The 14,059-nt window shown below is 33.4% G+C and overlaps 1 protein-coding gene across 1 annotated transcript; it reads left to right on the forward strand.

The window, feature by feature from the left end:
• Window positions 1-9,338: 9,338 nt before the first annotated feature.
• On the forward strand, window positions 9,339-13,691 carry LOC107403406 (RNA-binding protein 1). The gene is made up of 7 exons (XM_016010287.4): window positions 9,339-9,830; window positions 11,174-11,292; window positions 11,380-11,617; window positions 11,728-11,789; window positions 11,867-11,948; window positions 12,997-13,118; window positions 13,250-13,691. Exons 1-6 carry the CDS (start codon window positions 9,737-9,739, stop codon window positions 13,098-13,100), a joined length of 699 nt encoding a protein of 232 aa, XP_015865773.1. The 5' UTR covers window positions 9,339-9,736; the 3' UTR covers window positions 13,101-13,118; window positions 13,250-13,691.
• The last annotated feature ends 368 nt before the right edge of the window (window positions 13,692-14,059 follow it).

Genomic DNA, 14,059 nt, shown 5'->3' on the forward strand with positions numbered 1-14,059 from the left:
ATCCTTTCGAGAAGGTAAGAATGAGGTTGCTGATCAAGATAAGGTTTCTAAGACTCATATTGAGTGGAAAGATCAAGGAAAAGCCGAAAGAGAGGGGAAAGAAAGTGGCAAACCCGAGACCTTGGAGAAGGAAGAGAAATCTGAAGGTTTGCGCCAATCCAAGGGGAAAAAAGAAAAAGAAAGAAAAGAAAGGTTAAGTAGCAACTTTTATTTGAGTTTAGGGGATATTAATAAGGTTATTGGGTGTAAGAAACCTTTGCTGGTCATCATTTATAAAGAAAATTATTTTAATGATCAAACTAACTTTGAAGAACTTGAATTGCCAAGTTCAATGATTTCTTTTTTGAAGGAATTTGGAGATATCTTCCCAAATGAAATTCCAAGTGGACTACCATCCAATCAAGAGGGACAAGGTGAGCTTGCTGTCCAAGGTAAGTCTTCTAATACTCAGGTTGTGTGAAAAAATTTTAATAAAACCAAGAGTGAGAATTTTGGTGTAAAAGCCGAGAGTGAGGAAGGTGAGATGGCCGTGAGTGAGAAAGGAAAAGGAAGACAAGAAAGGAAAAATACAAATTTTTATCTTAGCTTTGGTGATGTTAATAAAGTAATTATGAATAAGAAATCATTGCTGACCATGAATTTTAAAGATACTTATTTAAAGATGTCTTTATTGCATAGAACTTTATCTGCATTGTTGAGAGCTTTACTTAGTGGCAATTTGAAAATTTGGAAAATATTGTTCGCTAACTTTAAAAAGTGTAATTTTTACCATAATGAGCATGTATTTCTAGATTTTGTTGTAATAGTATTTGACCTAGGAGAATTGTTTTGGTTGCACTTACAAAATGAAAGGTTTCCTAATCAAAGAAAGTCAAAGCTCATGCCGCCTATGGATGGACCTTTTCAAGTTTTGGAGCCCAATAACAAGAATGCCTACAAGCTTGATTTACTAGGTGAGTATAACATGAGTGCTGCATTTAATGTTGCTGATTTAACTCCTTTTGCTGCAGGTGATGATCTTGATTTGAGGACAAATCCTTTTCAAGAGGAGGGGAATGATGTGATTCCGCCCGAGCCCGCTCCACCGATAACCCGCTGGGGTGCTGACTCGACACGGATGAAGACTAGGCCAATCACAAGAGCTCAAATTAAGAGATTTAAGGGCAACCTGGGAGTATTTATACAGAGGGTAATCAATCTCAACAGAGCTTATCCATACTTGAAGACACAAAGCCTATTCTAAGCATCCAAATGGTGGAAGCCGATACGGACCCGGGTGACGGTTTTGGTACATTTTTGGAGTCCGAGAAGCATGAAATGGTTCCAATACAGATGCCTAAGAGGTCATGGAATCAAGTTAAAGCAGCCTCAAATACAATCAAAAAGGGCTTGTACGGACAGCTTCAACAATTTGGCCGAATTTGCTGTATTGCTTGCTGGCTTTACTGTATTTTACTGTATTAGCCTTTTTCTTATTTTTCCAAGCATGGGCAACGTGTGGGCCTTCATATTCAGTTTATTTGGCATCCTAAAAAGCATCTAGAAGCTGATTTGGAGCTCAATTTGGTCAAAGATTGGTCAAAGTCAACTTAGTCAAAAAGCTAGTATTATAGTTTCCTAATTTGATTCTACTTTTTGTTTTAGGAAATTACCATAACTTTTTAGTTTTTATTTCTGGAAAAATAAGTTTAGGAAAGTTATTATTTTATTATTTTCATTGTAAATTAATTAATTTCTAATTCAAAATAAAGGAATTAATTAATCCAAATTAGATTAGGAAAGGAGTGAGAATTTCGGCCACCATAGAACTCTTTATTGTGTGGCCTGTTTTACCTAGGGTTTTTAGGGTTTACTTTGTTTCTTTCAAAGCCTATTTAAAGGCTTATTTTTCAATATGAAAAAACTTTGATTTGATTGAGAAAATACTTGTGAGATTAATTATCTCTTTGTTCTTTGAGAACACCTAAAACACCATTAGAGAATTGGTTGTTTTAGCTTGACTTATCAATAGGTTTTCCATCCCCTATTGTGGCGTCTACATTATACCAAGGTTTCTAACCACAGGTTGGTTAGGGGTTGAGGTCCATTCCATTAGAACTTGAACTTAATTGAGATCCGGGCTAATATAATACGGGTTTAGGAGCAGGTCGTCCTAGGTTCGTATCATTAAGGGTACATCTAAAGTATGCTCATGTTACGAAGAAGATGGTCCAGTTCTACATGGCTATACATATGCAGATATGGTCGGAAATCTTGATAGTAGGAAATCTACTTCAGGTTATATTTTACACTTTTGCTAGAGAAGCTGTGTCATGGCAGTCAAGATTGCAAAAGTGTGTAGCTTTATCCACAATAGAAGCAGAATATATTGCCACAGCAAAAGCCAGTAAAGAAATGTTGTGGTTAAAGCGTTTGCTCCATGAACTGGGCATAAAGCAGAACGACGATAACATACATTGTGACAGGCAGAGTGCTATGGATTTAAGCAAGAATTCAATGTATCATTCTCGGACAAAACATATTGATATCCGCTATCATTGGATACACTATGTGACTGAGTATAAACTGTTCAGGTTTGTGAAGATTCACACAAAGGAGAATCTAGCAGATATGTTTACAAAGGTGGTCACACCAGAGAAGTTGAAGCTGTGTAGAGACATAGCTGGTTTAGATGGTGGGTGACCATCAAGTTTTTGAAATGCGGCTGGAGGTGAAAAATTGTTATGGTCCAGCCTTTTATCTCTTAAAGCCCAAGCCCATTAGGGTTTCACCCTTAGAAATCCTAGAGAGAGCATTATAAATAGATGCTCATTTTTCATTCTTGTATCACATAACACATAGTATAGAAAATACAGATTTTGAGAGAGGCTGAGAGAAGTTTTTTGTTGTATAAATTCTATAGTTATAATACATCTTTTTCTTCTTAATTTTCGTGCATTTTATCTCTCTTTATTTTTCTGTATTAGTTTTATGTTTTTGATGATCAAAGGATCACAACAGAACATGCATGACTGTACAAAATTGACCATTCCAAAATAATATTTAACATGAGATTCTCACCTTAGGGAGATAACATGATTCTTTTTATAGCAAAATTGTATATATGTGTTGATATATATATATATATATATATATATATATATATATATATATATATATATATATATCCCTCCTATATACTGCTGCATTGAAACGTTGTTGCCCATCACCTCTTTGCAACAAACGGCTTGTTCTACTCCGTTTGACGTCCTAATTACAATTATAATTATAATATGGTTATAACCATATATTACTAGCTACATGGAATTAAATAAATACATATTGAATCTAAATTTTTTTCATATATATATATATATATATATATATATGTGGCCTATAAAATCATTATTGAGTAGAAACTTCAGGTTGTTTTTTTTGTTGGGTGCTGGGTAAAATGTCGCTTCCGCCAGCCTTTCAGCTCGTAATGTTTGCACTCTTTGATTGAGCCTCTCCACCATAGTGTGAATTGGGAGCGGCTCCGAAAAGCGAGGACTACTTAAAAGCTTTCAACAACGTCAAAAACAGCACCAAAAAAGTAAACTATATATGGTTGCCCACTGATCTGGTCATAGGTGAAATCCAATCCCTTCACTTCTCCGAAGTGAGAAAACGAGCGGCAAGCTGAAAAAGCCATTTCGTTGCACCCTTTTATAATAATAAGGTAAGCCTGATAGCTCCAGCTTAAATGTATAAGCGGCCAGTTTTTCGGTTGCAAATATGTGATAAAGAAGAAAGTTTGAATCCAACAGCAGCAGGAATGAAAGAAGGTTTCTGAACCTCTTTGCAACTGCAGTAGCATGCCACATCTCATCTGTGTTTATTTAATTAATTTATTCCAACTATTATTGCCATTTTGCTAGTAAAATGACTATATAATTATAATTCTTATTAGGACATCGAGCTGAACCCAAGTTGTTTGTTGCAATGAGGTGATACGCAACGTTCATATCCACCAGGATTGCATGTGTAAGAATTTTTCATAATCAGAATCTTCTTGACAGCCAAAAAAAAAAGGAGGAAGGTTTAATTCTGAACCTCTGGGTCTGTCACCCAGCTTATCCATGCCTTTTGTATTAAAACCTGCAATATTTACATATGCAAATATATAAATCAAACATTAATATATTTTAATACAATTTCAACTTCTTCTTCAAAATGTTTATAGAGCGAGAGGCATGCTAGTTACTTGTTCCAGCACGTAGAAGGAGAAACAAGCAGAGACTTGTTTGAGTGAAACTGAAACCTTCCAACATTTTCAAAACTATGAGTGATGTGGTTTAAATCTGGAGCTACCATATAAATAGGGAATTATGGAGCATTTGAGTACTATAATTATCCATCATTTATAGATTAAATATGAAGGCATCTTTTTATTTAATTTTATTTTACTTTTTTTCTGAATAACGTGGGTTCTATTAAAACAAAAAAGGCACCAAAAAATACATATAGCCAGAATCAGGACTACCCGTACAGCCTCTCTTCTGAATCCTGATTCATTATTATACAAAAACATAAGGAAACCAACCTGAAAAGGATCCAAAGATCCCACAAAACACACTTAGAAGCAACTAGGCCATTGACAGTGTCGATGAAGCAAGCTTATTCACTTTCCTAGGAATCCAAATAAAGGAAACAAAAGAAAGGGAACAAGGCAATTTCAGAATACACTTCAAAAAATGTTCTGCACACCAGGGAATAGATGAACTCCCTCCCTGGCCTATTTAAACTGGATATGAATAACTGGACTGGCGTTGCTCTCCACACACACATTCTGCCACACCCTTGGTTGATAATATATGAAGGCGTTTTATTTGCATGGGGCAACTACTTAAGATCAAAAAAATGTGGTACAACTCAACGTCACCTAATTGCAAACATTTCACATCTCACATTAATGTTCCAATATTTCACGTTAATCTTTCCAACCAACTAAATATCAACCAATCTGCAAACACATCAAATATTTCGCATTAATATTAAAAGAAAAAGAAAAAAGAAATGATACTTTGATTGCTCAAAAATAAGGTTGTATTACTGATGTGTAATTTTTCCAACAACACCTATTAGCCTTTTTAGATTTAACAGCAGAAATCCCTGATGGAGAAAATGCTTTACATGGCTCCAGATAGCCCCCTTTTTTTTTCAGCCAAAAAAAAAAAAAAAAAAAAAAAACAAGGAAACAAAAAAACAAAAAACTCAAAGGTGGTTTTTTAACTTTGGATAAGGAAAGGAAATTTGCATGCCAATCTTATGATTTTCGTTTAAGCCATTTTTAATTGGAATTAAAACAAAACGTTTAAATGGATTGAGAACTAGGACTACATTTGGTATACAGAATACATATTCTTTTAAAAATAAAAATAGTTATTCATAGAAATAAAAAATAAAAAAAAATTGATAATTTTTATTTATATGTTTGGTAAAATATTAATTTAAAATTAGGTTTAAGCTTTATAAATTTTTTTTTTCAAAAAATTCAAATTTGTAAAAATTGATTCAAAATTAAATTTTATATTTATTTATATATTTTTAGTATGTGATAATTAATTTAAATTTAAATGTAATAAATATATTTTAAAATTTATCCAAATTAAAATATAGAAATATGGATTCTGATGTGTTAATAAGGAATTATTATTCTTTTAAATGGAAGCATATTTATTCCTATAAAATAACTATTATCAAATTTAAAAACTTACCAAATATAAAAAAAACAAAATCTATAGAATAGAAATTCTATTACTATCTCTATTCTATAAACCAAACATATTCTAAATTGGAAACGGAAATTAAAAGTAAAATTAATTAATTATTTTTATTAAGTAATTACTTATGTACCAAAAAAAAAAAAAAAACTAATTACTTGTTATTTTCCTTTTTAGCCCTCTTTTTGTTTGGAAATGAAAAATTCTTTACTGCATTTTTCTTTTATAATACTTTTCCTTTCTTTCTTTTTTTATTTGTAATTTTTTTTCTTGTTCGGCTTTTTTGTGGCTTTGCCTTTTGTTACCTTTCTTTTTTTTTTTTTTTTATGTCATTTTTATTTGTAATTTTTTTCTTGTTCTGCTTTTTTGTGGCTTTGCCTTTTGTTATATATATATATATATATATATATATATATATATATATATATATATATATATATATATATATAATTTCTGTTGCCACTCATTTTATTGTCAATTAAATCCCAATTATTCCAAAATATACAATCAATTTTATTTAGTCTAATTGGTAAAAGCTAGTATTCCTTGACAATCTAGGCTTTCTCAATTATGAACCTTCCTTCTTTGAACTTTTGTTTGATCTCATGAGCTCTGAGGTACTTCCATCTCTGTGCCGCTACACAGTTGCTGCAATGCAATAGATATCAGCAACTGTATAAGCTCCTGTGATGAGCTTCCTTTGCTCCCTTTTCCCCCATTGTGATGTTCATTTCACGAGAGAAGGGATACGCCAGTTCGGAATATATACTCAATGTTAATCACACGAAAATGGTTATAAAGTAAAATAATAATTTATAATTTCATAGTAAAATCGGTAACTTAAGAACATTATGGAAGTGAATGCTTCACTTGGAAGAAAGCTCATCATCGGCTAAAAATGGTTGGCACGTTGCCAAATGTTAGCTGGACTTTATATGTATTTTTATGTATTGAGTGGGGAGTTGACATGTGTATTGCAATTAATGTAATGATATCAAATGGTTTATTTAAAAGCACAGAAAGTTCACCTGCAAAAGTTTTAAAACATGGGCCTGGGCTTGTTTTCTAACTTGGACAAGAATGGCGGTCGCGAACCTTTTCTATATGAGCTTGTGCCAACTTGTTTTGTAATAATTTGAGAGAGCAATAATAACGTGCATCTATTTTTCCTTTAGCTATTCCTTCCAATGGAAATCAGTCTATTCCACTCATTTTTCTTTCACAAAATATATAATTGTTTGGCCTCTTCCACTATTTTACAAATATACTAGCCTCCATAACTTTCCTTATATTATCCAACAAAAATTTGGTCATTAATATATGATCTAGACATCTCATAAATATCATACTCTGATCCATATTTTTAAGAAAATGACCATCTTTTTCCTTCTAAATTACTGCTTCAACTTATAAATAGGCTCTATATGTAGAACTCGGATACCAGATTAGAGACAAAAGCATCATATATATGACATTATTTTCATTAAAGGAAAAAAGAAAAAAAATAGGGATAGCAGTGGAAGTTTCATTTTTACCAGGAAGTTTTTGGAAAGAATATCAAAACGCAAAGCAACTTGGTTTCTACAATTTATGTAGAGCTTTGATTGTCCTAATATTTGGGCAACAAAGTATTACACGTCTGCATAATCTTATTTTTGGGCAATCAAATATCAGACCTAAGTTGCTCCATATGCATTTTAACAAAAATAAAGTTGCTCCATGCAGATGAAATTGTAGATTCCATGTAAATATTGCAGGTTTGAGTTCACAAGAAGGCGAATGCATGGGGAAGTGTTGCAATTATGGGGCTGCAGTTACAAAGAGGTTCAGAAACCTTCTTCCGTACCTCCTGCTGCTGCTGGATTCAAACCTTCTTCTGTATTCAAACCTTGCAACCGAAAAACTGGGCTATGCATGCATTTGATGTCTTTTAAACCAAAAAAACATATGTGAGTGGTTGATTACTGTTAGATATTTAGCCGTTTGCTTCTTTGTTAATAATGTCCTATTTGTTATGGATTATGTTAGTGTTTGACATCAATATATATATTTATATATAAAATAAAATGATAGTGGTTGGTAACAACTCTCCTTGTACACATGAATGAGAATTTACAAGCAGTTGATTTCCAAGGATTTAATTAACTGGTTTACTTTCCCTATAAATAAGTGTGCAGAAAACAAATTCCGGGAAGCTTTTTGGTTAAATTAAAAAAAAAAAAAAAAAAGAAGTGAAGAAAGATATTCCATAAGCGTTGATTTTTTTCTATTTAAATCCTATAATTAAAAAAAAAATAAAATTGGTACGTGATTTTCTTTAAGCCTAAAATACTGGTGGGAATTCTTTTGTGTTTTTCTTTTGTTGAATAATTACATCTCTTTATTAGTTTCTAAATGTTAAAGAGGTCGTTTAAATGGATTTGATTTGAAATTTTCTCTAAGCCGAAGATGCTGACGATAATTTATTTTCTAATGTTATTTACCAAATACTTCAAACTTGAAGTGATCCTATAAAAGTTATTTCTCTGTCTAGATGCAAAATTAAAATGAACCAAATTAAACCTCAAATAGTTCATTTTTCTCCATAGTCGATAACTGTCAAGATCTAAAGAAATATTATTTCCAAATTTTTATATAAAGAGATGTAATAAGTGCATCTTATTAGAGAGAATGGCAATCTAGATTATGATATGGTAACACGACTTAAAAACGATACGGAATAAATGGATTTGGATCATAATTGGATCAATCCGTTTAACACGATTATTAATTGTATCATTTTCGGATTAACCTGTTTAATTTGAAATTGAACTGGTATGACTTATTTATTAAACGTATCAATTTCAACCCGATACAATTATATATTTATATACCTATTACAACCTATTTAAATTATAATTTTATCCATAATATAATATTTAATAATTAAAAAATATTTTAAATTAAAAACTTTATAAAAATAATTTTCTATTATTAATTTTTTAAAGACAAAAATAAATTTTTAATAAACAAAAATAAATAGATTAATTTTCAGGTTAACGAGTCAATTTTAGTTTAACAGATCAATAGGTCAATACGATCCATTAAAGTAATCGTGTTAAACGGATCGTGTCATGTTGACCTGTTTATAAACAGATCAGGTTAATATTTTAGATACCTGACATGATTAATAAATGGATCGTATTCAAATTAGATATTTTTGACACGATTATTAAACAGATTAACACAAACATGATTTATAAATACGATCCATGAATACGAATTGTCAGGTCTACATCTTATGGTTCCTTAAACTATAATATTTTCTTAAAAAAAAAGAAAAATAAAAAGGAAAAAAAGATTTATATTTTTTTTGAGTGGAAAAAAACCGTTAACTTTGAAAGTAATATTTATTGCCTAACAATTATATCCTAATTATATAAAGATCCTCGGAACGTCAGCAATAATAGACAAAATGACAAAAATAAAATAGAGTTTTTGCAGAGACAAAAACATGCACAAAACAAAAGCTATTACAATTTTATTTTATTTTTATCAATAACTTTGGGGATCGACAAATTGACAAATATAAAATAATCATTCACCCTCAATCTCCAAAAAGATCACCCAACTTTCTGCAATACCTGAAATATAAAGGGGATATATAAAAAAAAAGAAAAAAAAAAGAAAAAGGAAAAACACAGACACAAAAATGATTAAAGAAAAATTAAAAACACTCGAAAAGAGGTAATAATTATAATAATAAAAAAGGAGGAAAAAAAAAAAAAAAAAAAGGGGTGGAAAACATACCAGAAAGCCGAAGACCTTGCTGCTCTGCACGCACGGCTTTACTTATCACTCAGATTCTCTCGGGGCTTTGTCAGCTCCTCCATACCAATTTCTTCGTTTTACATCCCAAACTCTTAGCTCCCTTATCTCTCTCCCTCTCTCTTTCTCTCAATTTTTCAGTAAAAACCCATAAAAAAACCTTGCTTTTTTACTTTATTTAACGCATGGCCGACTCTTATTGGAGGTACAGCGATGCAAGGCAGCCGCCGTCCTCGGGGATCACACCCATGGTCGGGAAGCGGCCTCGTTCCGACTATGGTATGTCAAATTTCTACCCTAGTTGTTCAATTTCTGCAGATTGGTCTTCAATTTTGTGTTTGCCAAAGCTAGGGTTTGTTAAGATTTTGCCCTTTATTTGGGTTGTTGGAAAAAAGCGTATGTAATGCTTGTTTTGTTAAGAAAATTGAATTAAGCTTGAGAAAGTTTAACCGGGTTTTGTTGGTTTGGTAAAAAAGGGGTATCTTATACCACAGTATTGTTGTTATCTAGGCAACCCAATTGAGTTTTGATGTATTTCCTTGTGGGTTAGTCCTTATTAAGATTTTCTGGGAATCATCTATTATCATTCTGTCGGCTCTGTCATTTCTGATGGGAAAATGAGCTCGGGCTTAAAGCGTTATTAGACTTTTGAGATGCGTAGTTAGTGCATGCATGATATTTCTGAGAGGTAATTTGCCTGAGTTTTTGGACAATTTACATTATCCATTTATTTGATGCGTAATAATATAATGCCTCTGTGTTACGTTATACATGAAACAAAAGCGTGGGAGCCTGATTTTTTGCTTGTGTATGAGATTTGCATTTCAATTGTTGGGGGGAAGGTTGTGATGTCTCAATTGATAATTTATTATCTGGTAATTGTAGAGGATTTATGATAGTTGTCTAGTTGTGGGTTTTTTTTTTAATGAATTCTTAGCATATTGAAATGCCAGTTTGATGGAAGTTGTCATTATGGACAGCCTGCATTCCAAATTTGAAGTGGCCCAGCTAGGCGTATTCCTTAAAAAAGAAGGAAGTTTTAGCATGTTACGCTTTTCCATTAACAGGCTAGGAATTGCTACTTATGTCGCAGCTGATATAAGGCAGGGAAAGGTTTTAAGAACAGTGCATTTTTGTGCCTATTGTTTATGGAAACCAGGGTGTTTACTTGGTTTGGCAGATCCCACTTGTATGGGGTTGGTTTGGCAGTTCCCACTTGTATGGGGTTCTTTTAGAGTGGCATGATATACTTCTTTGTGTTAGTAGTCATTTGAGTATACACCAAATTCAATTGGAAAACATTCTTTTGCCTATTATGTGATTGTTTGTATTTAAATTATTCTTGAATTCACTCGTATGATCTTTTCTTGTAGAAAGTTATGATTTTTCAAATGATTTTTTCGCTACTTAAATCTCAAAAGTGAATTCCAATATTTGGTTAACAGTACCAAATATTTCCTTTCCTTATGGATTTCCAATTAGTCTGTTACAAGCTTGATTATTTTGCATTATGATATGTTGGTTCCTGACATGAAGTAAAGTGGCTTCTGCTATTTTGTTAATATACTGCATCGTTCTTACTCATTTTAGCTCATTACTAAAGTATGCCCTTGATCTTGTAGATGCCAGTAGCCATGACCTGCCCAGTTATTTTCCCCATGATGATGACAGAGGCGCACTTCGTGGAGTTAGGGATACTGAGTCCATTAATGCATCATATGACCGTTACTTACGCAGCTCGGTACTTTAATGTTAACTTTTGGATCTTGGATACCATTCAGTGTGGGTGTATAAATGGTTTAATTGCTAATTTAACAATATGTTTCAGCAAATTTCTTCTTATGGTGGTGGGCAGTCTGCAAGAACCTTAGGTGGGGCAATACCTAGTCGTTCTGTTGATGATCCACGTATTGTGGGCATTGGGGGTGTTGACCCAGGGGCAACTGTAAAAGACAGGAACCTGGGATTTGGAAGTGCAAGGCCCGAGGTTCCCCTCCCTCCTGATGCTACCAGTACACTATTTGTGGAGGGATTGCCTGCCAACTGTACGAGACGTGAAGTAGCTCGTATCCTTTTAGTAGCTGCCATATTTTTCTTCTATCATCATTTGTGTCTCTTTCTCTTATCACCTCTTGCACTTTCGCACTGGTATTCGCCCTTCACTTGAGGTTCACAGATATTTTTCGCCCTTTTGTTGGCTACAAAGAAGTGAGACTTGTAAGCAAGGAATCAAGACATGTAAGTTTGTGTTTCTATTTTTATGGCAGAATCAATACTTATTTGGTGATGGATTCACTAATTATGGAATTTTTCAGCCTGGAGGAGATCCTCTGGTACTTTGTTTTGTTGACTTTGTAAGTCCAGCCCATGCAGCAACTGCTATGGATGCATTGCAAGGTAAGAATGCATTTTCTATATCTGTTGTAGTGATTCTGGAACGGTATGTTCGAATCCAAACGAATTTAATATTTAGTTCTGATGTCATTTCTGTTATGCCATCAGTGGAGTTGTCTATTTGTTTAGAAAGTTTACTTCTTTACTTCATTTCAAGAAGAGGAGCTGGCAGATTATGCATGATATTGGTTCTTTTTGAAGCCAAAACAAGATTTTCTTTTATTTTATTTTTAAAATTTCAAGATGGAGCTTTAAGTATGTTGTCAAAAACTAAATTATTATTAGCTCTTTTGATTAATCCAAAAATTTGCTGTTGTAAAATTTGCCCTGGCTTTGCTGGTAAATGTTGGTGGGGTAGGGTTTCTCAAATTCATTGCTAGTGATACTTGGCATATAGTGATAAATATGTGTTAGGAAACAAACATTCCTACAATTATTTAACTATAGGAGACAGATAAGTTTGGATTAGCAGTCTATAAACTGTGAAAAGCCTACCATATGGGTCTGTTGCACTATAATGCGGTTATAACATGATTTCTAGATTAAAGACAAGAAGTTGGCAATTATATTTAATATGTTTACTGGAGTTCAACATATGCCAGTTTCATCTAGTAGTTTACAGAGACTGGTAAGGTTGTCCGACCATCTAGAACGACCGTGGTTTGTCAGTATATTTTAGTTTTTATTGCCTTCTCATTTACGGCTTCAAACTTTCACACTGCTTCTGCATGTTATATATTTACCTTTAAAGGTGAGGTTCCCCCATTGATTCTATGCATTAGATTGAGGTAAAACCAGGTAAACTTTACACTGATGAAGTTAAGTGACCTGTTTTGCCTGTCCTTTCTTGGGCATACCTTTTTTCTCGCCATAAAAGGATATGAGGATAATAAAGTGATTATGCACTTTGCAACGACTCTTTCACGTTTATTTAAGTATTAAATTGAGGTAATGATTACACGTCTTCATCATCTGTCTGCTCATGCCCTGGTTCATCGTTCAAAACGTGGCTAGTTGTTACAGCGTAAATTGGTCCAGCTCGATTTTGCAGGTTATAAATTCGATGAGCATGACCGCGACTCGGTTAACTTAAGGTTGCAATTTGCTCGCTATCCTGGTGCGAGGTCAGGTGGCGGGCACCGTGGCAAACGTTGAAACTATGCGGTTTTTCAGGTGACTTGCGCAATTTTTTGATCGGCTTGACCCTTAACTTTTACATAGCCTTAGGTGCTGAGTTTGCTGATGGACAAACTTAATTTTAGAGGATGAATCACGCTAAACCATGGAACGAATGTTCTCTGTAGGATTCACTTGATTTGGAAAGGTTGTGATAATGAGGGGCGAAACAGCAGTTGCAGTCAACAATTACCGGCACATAGTTAGGACCAATTTGAATCATGTGGTTTTCGTTTTAAGTTTGGAGCGATATTTCTAGAAACGGAGTGTGCTTTTCTGTTAGACAACAGCAAACTATATATTCCTGTTAATTTTGTTCTGTCTGCATAGTCGTAATAACAACTTCATAGTTGTCGTTAGATACTGCTCAATTTTTATTAGAACTGAACACGATGAAACTGCATTTGTCTATGCTTGGGACCACAGAGTGTGCGAGTAGGTGCTGTAAGCATTGTAATCACAAAAAGTAGGTATCACAAAGTTAGCAGTATGTTTTAATTTATGTGTTTCCACGTTCCTCTCCAAATTATTCAACATTTTATTCAATAAAGGAATATGATTCCATGTGCCTGATTTCTTGTACTACAGTTCCCCCCCCCCCCCCCCAAGTCGACAGGAGGATTCAGGTTCTGCTTTGTGCACTGTTGAAGTATATTGTTCAAAGGTTTTTTTACCGTTCATGAAATTTTCAAAGCCTAACATTGCCTGTGCAGTAAGCAAAAGGCATAATTCCGATGAATTTTGACTGTGCATGTTCTGGATACGGTAAAGTTTTCATGCTTGTCTACTACTAGTTTTCTTTAGCCATGGTGATGTGCTGGTTGGATGTCTCTTTTCCCACAGACCGTTTGGGTAAATAGAATTATTGAGAGTTTATATTTCATGCCTGCTAATTCCATACAAAAACTGTATTTTCTGTATGCTTGATCAGTTTGGTT

The sequence above is a fragment of the Ziziphus jujuba genome, chromosome 8, assembly GCF_031755915.1.
Source record: "Ziziphus jujuba cultivar Dongzao chromosome 8, ASM3175591v1".
Classification (NCBI taxonomy): Eukaryota; Viridiplantae; Streptophyta; class Magnoliopsida; order Rosales; family Rhamnaceae; genus Ziziphus; species Ziziphus jujuba.